The 12,944-nt window shown below is 55.3% G+C and overlaps 1 protein-coding gene across 1 annotated transcript in view; it reads right to left on the bottom strand.

Annotated features, from left to right (window-relative positions):
- SLC7A5 (solute carrier family 7 member 5) overlaps positions 1–5,729 on the bottom strand; it is a 32,929-nt gene extending 27,200 nt beyond the window's left edge. Inside the window, exon 1 of the mRNA XM_041772784.1 lies at positions 5,171–5,729. Coding sequence (XP_041628718.1) covers positions 5,171–5,714 — 544 coding nt within the window. The 5' untranslated portion in view covers positions 5,715–5,729. The remainder of the gene's footprint in view (positions 1–5,170) is intronic.
- Between the last annotated feature and the right edge of the window lie 7,215 nt (positions 5,730–12,944).

Below are 12,944 nucleotides of genomic sequence, written 5' to 3'. Positions count from 1 at the left end.
TGGCGCGAAGGGCGGGTGTGGCCCCAAAAACAGCCCTGCAGGGAGGGAGGTGTGCGGGGACGGGGGGGTGGGGGGGGGAAGATGCCTCCCTATGGCACATGGGCACTGGAGGGCCTCCCGGGATAGCCATCCTCCAAGCAAGAATTCACCATGTGCCAGGAGCCAAAAAGCTGCTGGACTGGACAGTGGTCCGGGAAAGGGCAGGGTAGTTCTGTGAGCGGGCTAAAGCCCGGGGTGGGGACAAGTGTTCTCTGGGCAGCACTGTAGGCCAGTAATCCAGAGAGGGCCCAGGCAGGTCACGTACCCTAGGGGTGCAGAATCACACAGCCCCCTGGTTCCCAGCACCTGCTGTGGGTCACAGAAGGCCAACGGAGCTGGAGGTCAGCCTGGGCACAGAAGGGGTGTGCCAACAGGCAGCTGTGGCCCTACCCTGCCCCAGGAGCTCCTCTGCAAGGTAAAGATCTAGATGGAAAGAAAAAGGAAAGACGAAAGGCTCTCCAGCCAGCTGTGCATAAGGGGTCTGGCACCCCCGTCCGGGGGACAAGCCTACACTCTTCCCAAAAAGTCTTGGATGGGACAAACCTCAGATCCCCACGTCTCCTTACCTTGACTGATGGGATGCCTGGACGTGGTATCCAGGCGTGTCCAGGACACCCCAGGACCCTGGCATGGGCCACTCCCGCCAAAGATGCAACCATGAGTCCCCACACGTGTGATGACAATAGGCAGTTCAGCAAGCACAGTCCCAACTCCGGGCCCTTATCCCACCACTGCCTCAGTTGCCCTGGCCACAGAAAAGGGATGATAGCACTAGTTTCAAAGGCTGGGGCGGGAGCATGTGAGGAGAGGTGTGAGTCCAGGCACACACGCCAGCTGGGAGATGCCAGATCCACTTCTGCAACCCTTGGGGGGTACGGGCGTGAGATCCCCTTGGCCATGTACACTGTGGAGTTAATATGCCTGGCACACATTTCTGGGCCGAGTCTGCACATTCCATCGGATTACCAAGGGTCTGTGACCCAGGGAGAAAAGGGTTAGACATGCCCACCCAGCACGTCCCGCTTCCTTTGAGGTCACGTGCTTTTGTGAAGTCGCCCCAGGCCTGAGCCCTAGTCCTGTGATCAGCGTGACCTGCCCGGTGGCCAGAGCACGTTCTCGTCTGGCTGGGAAAGTTGGATTTCAGTACTAATGAGTGGGCTGTCGTCTGCACTTAGCTCACAGCTTGTGACTCTGGGGTCGCCAACAACTTGGAAACACCCGAAGCCTTTGCCTCGTGCAGAGAGGGGCCCAGCCCTGGCGGCTGGCAGGCATTCAGACTCCCTGAACCAGGAGGCCCAGGGGTGGTAACATTGTGCAAGTGCCCCACACCCCTAGGAGTAGAGGACCACCTGGTGCTGATGGAGAAGAGCTAGCTAGCTGATGGAGAGGACTTGGCAGGGGAGGGTACAGTCCTGGCCTCCCCTCCCCCTCTGGTCATCACCCCAACGGACTGAGCCTCACATCGGACTGAGCCTCACATGGGCTGGCCCCAACCCACAACCAGCCAAAGCCACCCCTATCTGTGCCCCTCACCTACAGGACAGCCAAGCTCCTGCCCCGAGGTGGGAAGGGACGACTTCTTGTGTGACAGGCATTTCGCAGCTCAGACCCCAGCCCCAGAGGGAGACCCTGGCATTCACCTGTGGCTCGTTCCTGCCCTCTCTCCATTCTCTCTCCCTCCTTCTTTTTGCTAAACCAGAGAAGAACAAGTTCTAGAGCAGCTCAAGATGTGAGAAGTGGACAGCAGAGGGTGGTGTTTAGAATAAATCGCAGCCACTGTGTGGCCAGGGCCCCCCACGTGCCATGTCCTCAAGCACATTGTGGTCGAGAGTCCTCGCAGTCACCCAGGCAGAGCTGTGACCAATTCCCACTTCATGGATGTGGAAACTATGCTGAGAGGTCCACGCGAATTTCTGGGAGCAGAACACAGGTCTGTTCACATGCAGAGCACAGGCTCTACCTGACACCAGGTGGAAAGCATCTAAGGTCATATGTCCCCAGAGGAACCTCCACCCCCACCACACAAGGATCTGCCCGAACCGGGGGCATGGTGGGGTCCTACCCACTTGAGGGGAGCCTTGGCAACCCCATCTGTCTCCCATGAGAAGGCAGATGAATGTGCTTTCCAGACCCCACAAAGGGCCTCCACCCTGAAGGGGACCAAGAGCCACCAGGAGAACAACCCAAGTTCTACAAGCACCTGGCTAGTCTGAGCCGTGACTGTCCCAGTCGCACCCCACATACACCCAACAGGGAGAGGGGACAGGAGGGCAGGCGCCCAGCCATCTGCAGCCACCTGCCTGACCCCTCTGTGTCTAGGATAGGGAGTGACCATGAGGGACATGGCCCTTTCTGACCCTTGTAAGGGCCTCTCTCTTGACATAAAGGACCCAAGCAGGTTTCTGGACTTGGGCCAGCCAGCTGGCACTGTGTGCTCCTACTGCGGGACCCATTTTATGGAGAAAGCTGGCCCAGGAAGGTTGGATACACTGAGGCTGGCGAGAATCTCGATTCCAGTCTGAGGGACTTTTGCCCCAAAATAAAAGCCAGCATCATCAGTTTCAAGCAAATGCTACCAAGTTTTTGTTCAGCGATAACGTAAGCTATCCCATGCCCAGTCCCATACAGCCATCAAGACTCCCGGAACAAGTTTTTCTCATCTTCCTGGTGGACTGAGAAACACGAGAGCCTCATTGCCATCAGACCTACAAGAACAGGGCTTTTGGGACACCTGGGTGGCTCAGTGGGTGAGCGTCTGCCTTTGGCTCAGGGCGTGATCCTGGGGTCCCGGGATCGAGTCCCACATCGGGTTCCCTGCAGGGAGCCTGCTTCTCCCTCTGCCTATGTCTCTGTCTCTCTCATGAATAAATAAATACAATCTTAAAAAAAAAAAAAAAAAAAAGGACAAGGCTTTCATTCCCATTTGTTTTACCAGCAGGACCATACCTGTTTCAGAGCACCAGTTCTTAAGAAGCAGAAACTGGTGGGTTGTGTCCAGGGCACTGAAAAGACCAACGAGCAATTGAGAACTTTGCTCTAGCATCCCTGTGACTGGACACAGGAAGGCGTGGGCCACCAGGCCCTCCCATGGGGAGCTGTGGAGCCCGGGGCCTGTACCATTGCGGGGATGGGCTCCCAGGAGAGGGGGTAGAATGCCCTTCCTCTTAAGTAGAAATCCTAGAAGCCAGCTTTTGTGCCATACTTAGAGGACACTCGGAAACTCTTCTGTGGCTCCTCACTGCCTTCTCAGGCACCCCAACAAGTGTGGGCCTACCTCCCTGGGCATCATAACCTCTCCCCGTGCCCAGTTCAGAACAGCTCTGAGTTCTGTGAACCTTGGACCAGCCTCTGTTCCCCAGAGAGTGAGGCCCTAGACAAGCGCTTACCCTTGCAGACACCGAGTCCCTTTCGGTACCTGAAAATCTTTCCATCAGAGAAAGCCACCCATAACCCACATCACACACTCATAAGGTGGTTCAGGGAAAAAACAGCCACAAAGGCTGATCAGCACATGGAAAACCTCACCCTCATTCACAACTTAAACTGGCAGGGGTACTGCCAACATGCTCCTGGCCAGGCCCAGGAGTGACACAGTGACATGTGGGGGGGGGGGCGGGGGAAGGCTGTACTTACTGCAGTGCCCCTGCAATCTGTCTACTTAAACCCCAAAGTTTAAAAAAGGAACTTTTTTTTCCCCACCGCTCCTAAAGGAACTTATTTTTACAGACTAAAGAACAGCGCTTTAAAGACTTTATCTGTTTCACTACATACTGGACACAAACATTAAATCATATTATAACACAATAGTATCCTAATGAGTTATTTTCCCCTTAGAGGGGCTTTTCCTTTCTCAGTTCAACATGTCGGCCCATAAAACCCTCATCCCCAAGCCCCACCAGAAAGCAGATCAACCTCCTAGGTTTGGACAAATGTTTTTTCTAAAGCTGAGATCCACATCACTGAGACCGACCCAAAAAAGGCAAATAATGCTCCTTCACCGGCGTGGCTGCTCTGTTCAGGGTCTCGGAAAAGCGTGTGATGTGAGGCAGTCAAGCAGAGCTGCACTGACTTTCACCACTTCATCAAGTGTGCGTGCCCCCACACTACCATGTGGCTCGTGTGGGAAACTCGGTCCACACACGCCCAAATCCCCACAGCGCCAGCAGGCACTGCCGATCAGAAACCACTCCTAATAACTACATGGTCCCTGAGTTTTGGGCTGGGACCCCAACCCTACATGTAGCCCCGCTAGCTCTGGACCTATATGCACTATTAACATTCAGGCAAATCCTCACATCAGGTGGCAGCTCTGAAAGCAGGACACTTCCATCTTGCAAGATTCCTTAGAGGTTGGCCAAGGGGTCGGTGTAAACAGTGCCAACAGCCAAAAAAGAGAAGAAAATCACACGACGTTTGGTACAAAAGATTTTTTTTTCCCCCTGAAATTCCAGAAGCAAACTGTTTTTGCAAACCACTGACAGACAGTTCACCAGGACGGTATCCACCAACACACCCAGACCATGCCCATCACTAGCAACAGGACGAGGGGCTGTTTTTAGTACAATGTGGGACCTCCCCCTGAAACCCACCCTCCACCCCCAACACTCAAATTTAATCTGCAGCCAACCACACCCCATCTTTTACTGCTTACTCTGACACCGCTGCCTAAAAGAGCACCCCCGAATTCTGGCACTATTGGTTTTGTACCAGCCAGCCTCTGCTGATCCCTGATAAGCCCTTTTGCAGGGCCAGAAATGAATGATTTTTTTTTTTTTTTTTGAAACTACAATTTCGGTCTGAGCAGTCGGGCACTGGGACTCTCGGGCAGGAAATGCGCTGTTCATACCGGGCACGGAGGCTCCCAGAAGGCAGGCGACGTGAGCTCAGCCTCCCCGTCTACACGTGAATGGAGAGGGTGAGGGAGCGGAGCACCCCCCACCCCTCACCCCACCCCACCCCACCCCCGTCCCCGGACTGGGGCAGGGACCCTGCTGACTCACCGCCCGCTCCCCAGAGGAGGCGCACGCCGATGAATGGGCGCCACGTGGGCTGGGCCGTGCGGGGAGGCGGCCGCCGGCGGCGCGGCCCCCCACCCCGAGGGCCCCCACGCCCCACCGCGGCCGGTACTCACGCACGCAGAGGCAGGCCACCAGCTTGGCGGCGCTCTCGGGCACGGGGCAGGTGGGGAAGAGCGGCTTGAGCAGGTAGGTGGCGAAGACGAGCGCCACGATGTACTGCGAGGACGGCCGGATGATGAGCAGCTCGATCCAGAGCTTGAGGAAGGCGGGCAGCGAGCCGTACACCTCGAGCATGTAGGCGTAGTCGCCCCCCGACTTGGTGATGGTGGTCCCCAGCTCGGCGTAGCACAGCGCGCCCACGATGGAGAAGACCCCGCACACGGCCCACACGACCAGCGCCAGCCCCGGCGAGCCCGCCTCCTTGAGCACGCCGGTGGGCGTCACGAAGATGCCCGAGCCGATGATGGTGCCCACGATGATGGCCACGCCGTTGAAGAGCGTGATGCTCCGCTGCAGGGTCACGCCCTCCGCGCCCTCCGCGCCCTCCGCGCCGTCCGCGCGCTTGGCCGCCAGCATCCGCTCCCGCGCCTGCCGCTCCTCCTCCTCGGCGGCCGCGGGGGCCGCGGACGCGCGCCGCTTCGGGCCGCTGCCTGCCATGCCGCCCGCCCGCCCGCCCGCCGGGCCGCACCTCCGCACGCGCGCCGCCGCCCAGCGAGGACCCGCTGCCCGCGCGGCTGCCGGCCGCTGCGTCAGGCCGTACGGCCGCCGCGCCTTTATACGCCGCCGCAGGCCCCGCCCCCGGCCCCGCCCCCGGCCCGGCCACGCCCCGCCCCCGGCCCGGCCCCGCCCCCGGCCTCCCCTGGTACCCGCCGTTCGGCTCCGCGAGGTCTCCTCTCGCCTGCTGCAGTGTGGCGCCAACTTACACCTGCTGGCGGGGCGGGGCGGGGCGGGGCGGGGCGGGGGGGCTACAGGAGGTGTGTGCGCGCCCCCCCCCCAGGCTCCCGCGAGGCCGGGCCCGCCTGCCCAAGCCCTTGCCCCTGCCTGCCCCTTGCCCCGGCGCCCAGGCCCCTGGGGCGCGCTGAGCCGCGGTAATGGGCTCCCCGCCCCCGGCCCACTCCTGTCGCAGACCTGGGAACTGTGAGCGTGGAGAACCGCCCCTCCCGGGGGGAGCTGGAGCTGTCCCGGCGGGGCCCCGGGGTGCTCGTTACACACAGCACCATGGAGCGCAGCGCCCGGGAGAGGGGAGGGCCAAGGCCACAGCCTGAGCTCCTTCCTGCGCCAATTACCGTGTGATCCTAAGGGGACTCTCCCTGCCAAGGAGCAGAGTTCAGGCCATGCAGCTTTAGAAGCAGCGACCTAGACTCTGGGAAACCAGAAATGGAGCTCGATTCTATTGACTTGAAGGGGCAGGGGTTCCTGGAAGCAGCACCCTGAGGACCCTGCTCCCAAATCTAGCAGAAGTTCAAAAGCAGACTGTAGGGTGAAGCGTCCTTACTCTTTGTTTCCTCAAGATGAAAATGGCTGCAGGGTCCCGGGTCACCATTTATCCTGGGCCTGGAAGCACGACAGGATCCTCAGTACTTGCTGATGACGCTGACGTGTGCACAGGGAAAGACCAGAGTCCCATCATCCCTGGGGAGTTTAGTCAGGGCACATCACCCTGGACTTTCCTCCCCCGGACCGCCAGCGGATCCCCAACACGGTGGCCGAACATCCACAGCGTTGTAACTAAATGAAATCCCAGCAGCTGAAGGGTCACACAACACAAACGTTCCCTGGCAAGGCCCGTAAAGTGGTGGCTTACGGGAAAGAAAAATCTCTCCGCTCTTGCTCTCCCTGCAGTCCTTTCAGAGTGGGCGGGCCTGAACGCGGATTGCCAATGACCCAGCAAACTCACTGAGCCCGTGTGAGGCCCCAGGTGCTGTGTGGAGGCTCCAACGTACACATACTGATTAGAGCCATTTTGTAGCTGAGAAACAGGGCAGGCTGGGCAATGCAGCTTGTCTGACCAGTAAGTGGGCTGGGACCTGTCCTTGGAGGACCCCTGAGCCTGTGTGGACTTCTAGCTCTTATGTCGCCCTCCATCCTGTGGTTTATTCATCTCTAGACTGTTGCTAAATTTCTGTTTCTGTCACCCATAGTAGCTAAAACTTGACCGTGTCCAAATGGGCTAGAAGTTCTCTAGGAAGGCGATCATGTGGCCGAGCTCTAAGGCAAGGTCCCAAATAACCTCGCCTACATCCACATAGCAGGCCTTTCAGGATTTGTCCCCTGGGCCAGCGCTGCACTGGACTCCAGGCACACGATGGGGCGGGTCTCCAACAACAACCAAAGAGCCGGTCGATAATCACACGTGGAACTGCAAAACTACGGCTGTGATAAGCCAGTGGTGCTGCCAGGACCTGGAGAGCTGGTCAGGAGGAACCAGACGGGTCCGGTTCAGCTTTCCAGGGATGAGAATTAACAAGGGAGGCCGAGGGACCCACAGGTGCACTGGTGTCTTGCGTGTAGGGCTCCTGAGAAGAGGAGACATGACTTCGTAAGTTGAGTTATAACACCCCAGCAGTGCTTTCAAGATCCTCTGGGATCCCAGGATCCCACGGTTACGCAACACTGCCGACTGGTTTTCATTCGATAACGTCCGTGATTTCTTCCTGCAAATCTGCTCCCACGTGTATGATGAGTCTCAGAGTTCTCTAGCAAGTTGAAAGGCCTTAAAATCCATTACCCTGAAATCTGACTCTAAAATCTTAGCAAAGAGTGCCATCTACTGGTGGCCCGATTAAAGAGCTAATTTATTAAAAGCTGTGTTGTTATTTCTCAGGAAGGCTGCGGGGGGGGGGGGGGGGGGGGGGGGGGGGGGGGTGGAATATCTGGACCGTTTCTACAGAGGAAAGTTTGCGGGAGTTTCTGCCAAAAGCCTTAAAGCCCTGTGCCCTCTACCTAGTAATTCCACTTCTGGGAATTTCTCTAAGGAAGTAAAGAGTAAGCTATATCTTGGCTACACGGTGGTTTATTATAGCTTTAAAACATAATCACCAATATTGGAAATAAACCAAACATCCAACAGACTTGCTTTGGTAGATGTTGCTGTTAACCACATGGTGGAATAGAGGGGAACCATTAAATATAAGGATGTGAAGGAGTCTTTTTCTGGGACGCCTGGGTGGCTCAGCGGTTGAGCATCTGCCTTCGGCTCAGGTTGTGATCCTGGGGTCTTGGGATTGAGTTTCATATCAGGCTCCCCTATAGGGAGTCTGCTTCTCCCTCTGCTTGTGTCTCTGCCTCTCTCTGTCTTTCATGAATAAATAAAATCTTTTTTAAAAGGAAGAAAGAAAGAAAGAAAAAAAGAAAGCCTTTTCCTGGCACAATCTAGTCTTGATTTACTGAAGAGGAGGATGGGATATGACACTCTCCAAAGCCCCATTTGGGGGACTCTTGATGTGGTCTGGCTAAACTGAGGCTTCACTTCTATTTTTTCGAGATCTGGGAACCTGCCATTTTGGAAGAAGAGCAGTTCCTGTTTCTCAGGTATAGGGTGTAACCAGGCCTCAAGGCTACTGCTTCTTCTGGGGAGGAACATTTCCTAGGGCCTCTTGGAACAGGGAGAATTGGCCTTGAAGAAAGCATACGCTGTGCTTGGGTAGGGCAGAGCTGCATGTTATTATGATCCCTTTTGGGTGGCCTCTCTGTCCTGTTTGGAGTCTCAGAGGCACTAGGGCCAATGTTGGGAGGAGAGAACCCATTGCAAGCCCCCTGGCTGCTGGAAGACTGACTGGACGTTGGGCCAAGATCGTAGCCACTCTGCATACTCTTCCTGCCTGCTCTTGGCATCTCCAAAGCTGCCCTGGTGGCAAGATGCAGGGGTGTAGGAAATGGGAAGTGGGAAGGGGCGGGGGAATGGGTGAGGGGAGTCAGAAGGCACAAACTCGGAGCAGTAGAAACTGGCAAAGATGGGGGTCAGCAAGGAACTGCAGTTAACAAGACTGGTAACTATGTGAGGTGACAGGTGCGAGGTAGATTTGCCATGCGGTCACTCTGCAGTTTATACACATGTCGATTCCTTACACTGTGCACCTGAAACTAATACAGTATACCTGCCAATCCTATCTCCACAAACCTGGGGGGTGGGGAGGGGGTGGGGGATTTCACAGCAGCTGTGTGATCCTTGGGCTTTGGGCTCAGGCTCCTGAGCTCACCCCTGCGCCCCATGTCTGCTGGGTCACCAGCTCAGGGAGCTGGGCAAATCTGGCCCCTCCCTGGGCCTGGGTTTCCCATGCTCCCAGTGGGGATCAGAGCTCCTACTACAAATGAGCTAATCTACATCGAGCACTAAGAACAGTGTCGTTACAGAAGAGCAACTCCGTAAGTAGTAGCCACCAGTAGTGGTGATGGGTCTGCACAATGGCTAATTTGATCACTTAAACCCTGACATGGTGACAGCAGCCATATCCTGGCAGGCGTGCACGTGTAGGGGTCAGGGGGTTGTTATGAACAACAATTTCTTTATATTTCCCTGTTGTTTCTAAACTTTCTACAGTAAGCATATACTTCTTCACGTTCTCAATCTTTTTAAAGGCCTCATTTCACAGAGCGCCAGGTTGAAAGAAAACTTCCCACGGCACACACATGAGCAACTTCCGAGTTCTGGCTCCCTTGCAAATCCAGCTGCATGCCACTCTGCCACGCCTGACTTGCGACTCCTCCCTGGGGGAGATGGGAATCTATGGGAAGTCTCTCTCCCACTCACCGGGCTTCATCTCCAAATTGCTGGTTTGCGGGCACACTCCTGATGCTTTTGGTCTTGGGAAAGGTTTGGCCCCCTTGAATGGCCAGGGAGAGTTGAATGGCCTTATAAATCTTCAATCACCAGAAGTGGATTCAGTGTCTTTCACAAATATTCCCAGCAAAGTCATCGCCAGGTGTGCTTCACTGAAAGCCAGCCTATTGTCCCTTCAGGGTAAATAAGACTTGCAAAACAGACACATAGGGTGATTTTCTGCCTTGCAGACGGAATCTTTGCTCCGATGGACAAGCGGCTCACTTTGTCTACAGGATTTAAAATGCTTACTTGCCACCCTGGGTGGTTCTCATCGGTGCCCCTGCTTTTAGCTGACTCAGATGACACTTGTTTCACCGCATGCAGCGTGGCCAGGGGCCTGGCTTTAAAAGGAGCCTCCAGGGGTTCCCTGGGTGGCTCAGTGGTTTGGCGCCTGCCTTTGACCCAGGGTGCTATCCTGGAGTCTGGGGATCGAGTCCTGCGTCGGGCTCCTGGCATGGAGCTTGCTTCTCCCTGAGCCTGTGTCTCTGCCTCTCTCTCTCTCTCTCTCTCTCTGTCTATCATGAATAAATAAAAAATAAAACATAAAATCTTTAAAAATAAATAAATAAATAAATAAATAAATAAATAAATAAATAAATAAAAGGAGCCTCCAGCGGTGTGCCTGGGTATTCCCCAGGGGATCAGCTTACACATCTGTAAAACTGGGGAAGCAGTAGCACTTGTTTGGGGGTATAAATGAGATCAGGCGTATACAGCAGGTCACAGAGCGCCAGAATGCAGCTCAGTAGCCGCCTGCCCCGATAGGTTAACCTGCATTACGATGCTGCCTGCTTCGAAGCCACAGCAGTGGGATGGCAAGCCCGAAGAAAGTTGGAAGCAGAGGAAATTAGGTGATCCTTTGCTAGTGCCATGAGAGTTTGCTTGCTGCTCCAGGGTTGTGCTTTCAGTCGCACGCACAGCGAGGTGGGCCTGGGCATTTACACTTCTATCAGATCCTTGCTCTCCTTTTGAACTCATTCTTTTTCCCAGGAAAAAGCGGATCCAAAAATCCTACATTGATATGGAAACTTGCCCCCGTTGTGCAGCTGCCCAGTCTGTGTATTCTCAATCCCACGAGAAATATTTGTGTCCTTTTCACAAGGTAAGTGTCCTTTCTTCTGGAAATTTGTTTTTAAAAGCCATGCTTTTGTTGCGCTCAGCTGTTCATTTTTCCTGTCTACACGCTTGAAAAGGCAGGACTGCCCTCAGTAATATCTGAAACGAGGTTCTGTTTCTGAATGGATGTGTGTGTGCGCAGCAGCCGCATATTGAGTGCCTGGCCCGGGCCAGGACTTGTAGACGTTGTATGTTATTTAAGTTCTGCAACATCACGAGACCCTGTGTGTGGCTAGAGAAATAAGGCCCAGTGAGTTCAGTAAGTGGCCGAACCCAGCTTCAGCCACCACAAGGTGGGTCTTGGGTGCTAGCTAGGCCTCTGTGGCCACACTAACTCTACCTCTTACACGGGCAGCCCTACCACCTGCACTCCAGTGCCAGACGGACAAGCACACAGATACTTCCAGTTTATGGGCAGCATTATTTCTGCTGCTCCTGGTGGCTGCCTGCAGCTCCGTTGTCCTCAGGTGGAATCATCCCGCACTCTCCTGACCTCCCTTCCCAGAATCCTTTTGGCTTCATTGGAATGCTCAGCAAGGCCACCCAACTTCCTCAAGTTTGTAGATGTGGAGCTGGTCCCAGTCTTTGTAGCTCCAGATGGCATCCAAAGTCCCCGGGGAATTTCTGAGTAACAGCATCAAAGTTAGAGATCATAGGGCTGGGTTTTCATTTAGGGCACAACCCAGTGAAAAAATAAAAAGTTTGCCTGTGTTTCAGGCATCGGTCTTCCCATTGGCCACTGGGCTCATGCATAAGTCACTTCTCAGCTTTGTTCCTGAGCTTGGCCCTGTGGATGCGCTCGGAAAGAGCGCCTGCTCTTGAGGATCACGCAGGAGGCCATAGCAGGGATCAGGGAGGATGAGTTCGGGCCCACCCGTCAGCAGATAGATGGGGGAAAAAGTCAGCCGCCAACACATGGACGGTGAAAGCCTCGTGCTCAGGGAAAGCAGCAGGCTCACGGGCTTGTATGGTTCTGTGTGTGTGAGATGTGCAGGGAAGGCAAATGTACAGACACAGAAGGTACACTCGCGGCTGTGGGGGGGGGGGGCAGGGGACGGCAGTGACTGCTGATTGGGGTGCTCTTTGGGGATACGAAATGTCCTGGAACCAGATAGACGTGCTGGTTGCGTGACGATGTGAATGTGCTAAATGCCACCGAGCTGTCTACTTTAAACTAGCTAATGGCCAACTTTATGTTATGTATTTTTTTTACCTACAAGAGAAAAGAGTACCAGCCTGGACTTGGGGGCCCTGGGTTCAGATGTGGCCTCTGCCACTGTGGTTAATGCTGCACCCAACTTTGGAGATTCCGTTTCTCTTTGTGAAGCAGGCCGGGTGGGAGGAGCCGATGGTGAAGCCCCGCATCCTGCATCCCCGCAGAGCAGCAGAGGCAGCGAGGATCAGCGTCACACTAGAAAGGTGTGCCTCCAGGGCCTTGCGGCGGGCCGGCTGTTGGGGTGCTGAGCCTCCAGACTGATTCTTTCCCAGCATGTGCTGGGCTGGAATGTGTGTCAGAGGAAATGTGGAAAGAAGTGGTTCTACACTCACGCATCTTCTGATGTGGTCACTCGTCTGGGTGTGGTCACTTGCCTGGCTACAGCTCCTTGTCCAGGTGTGGTCTCAGCTGCAGGAATGTCCATGTCAGGCAGGTGATGAGCCTCTGGAAACGCACCTCTCTTGCTCGCTGCAACGTGTTTCCCCTCCTGTGACCACTGACAATTAAAGGAGACCCTTTACACTTGCCAGTGACCTGATGGCCTATAACCAGCTGGTGTCAACAGCCCCACAGGTCTCTGGCACAATTAATCCCCCAAACCCTTGACCACCCAACCACTCAGGTCTTCCCCCCCCTCCAAGGGGTCTGGGTTTGGGATTCTGGGCTTCTCTTGGGGGTTTATCCCAAAGGTCTGGGTTGACAAGTCAGAACACTGACTGGACATTTGGGTCGT

This window comes from Vulpes lagopus, chromosome 10 (genome assembly GCF_018345385.1).
Source record: "Vulpes lagopus strain Blue_001 chromosome 10, ASM1834538v1, whole genome shotgun sequence".
In the NCBI taxonomy this organism is placed as follows: Eukaryota; Metazoa; Chordata; class Mammalia; order Carnivora; family Canidae; genus Vulpes; species Vulpes lagopus.
This window is presented reverse-complemented; position numbering and strand designations above follow the sequence as displayed.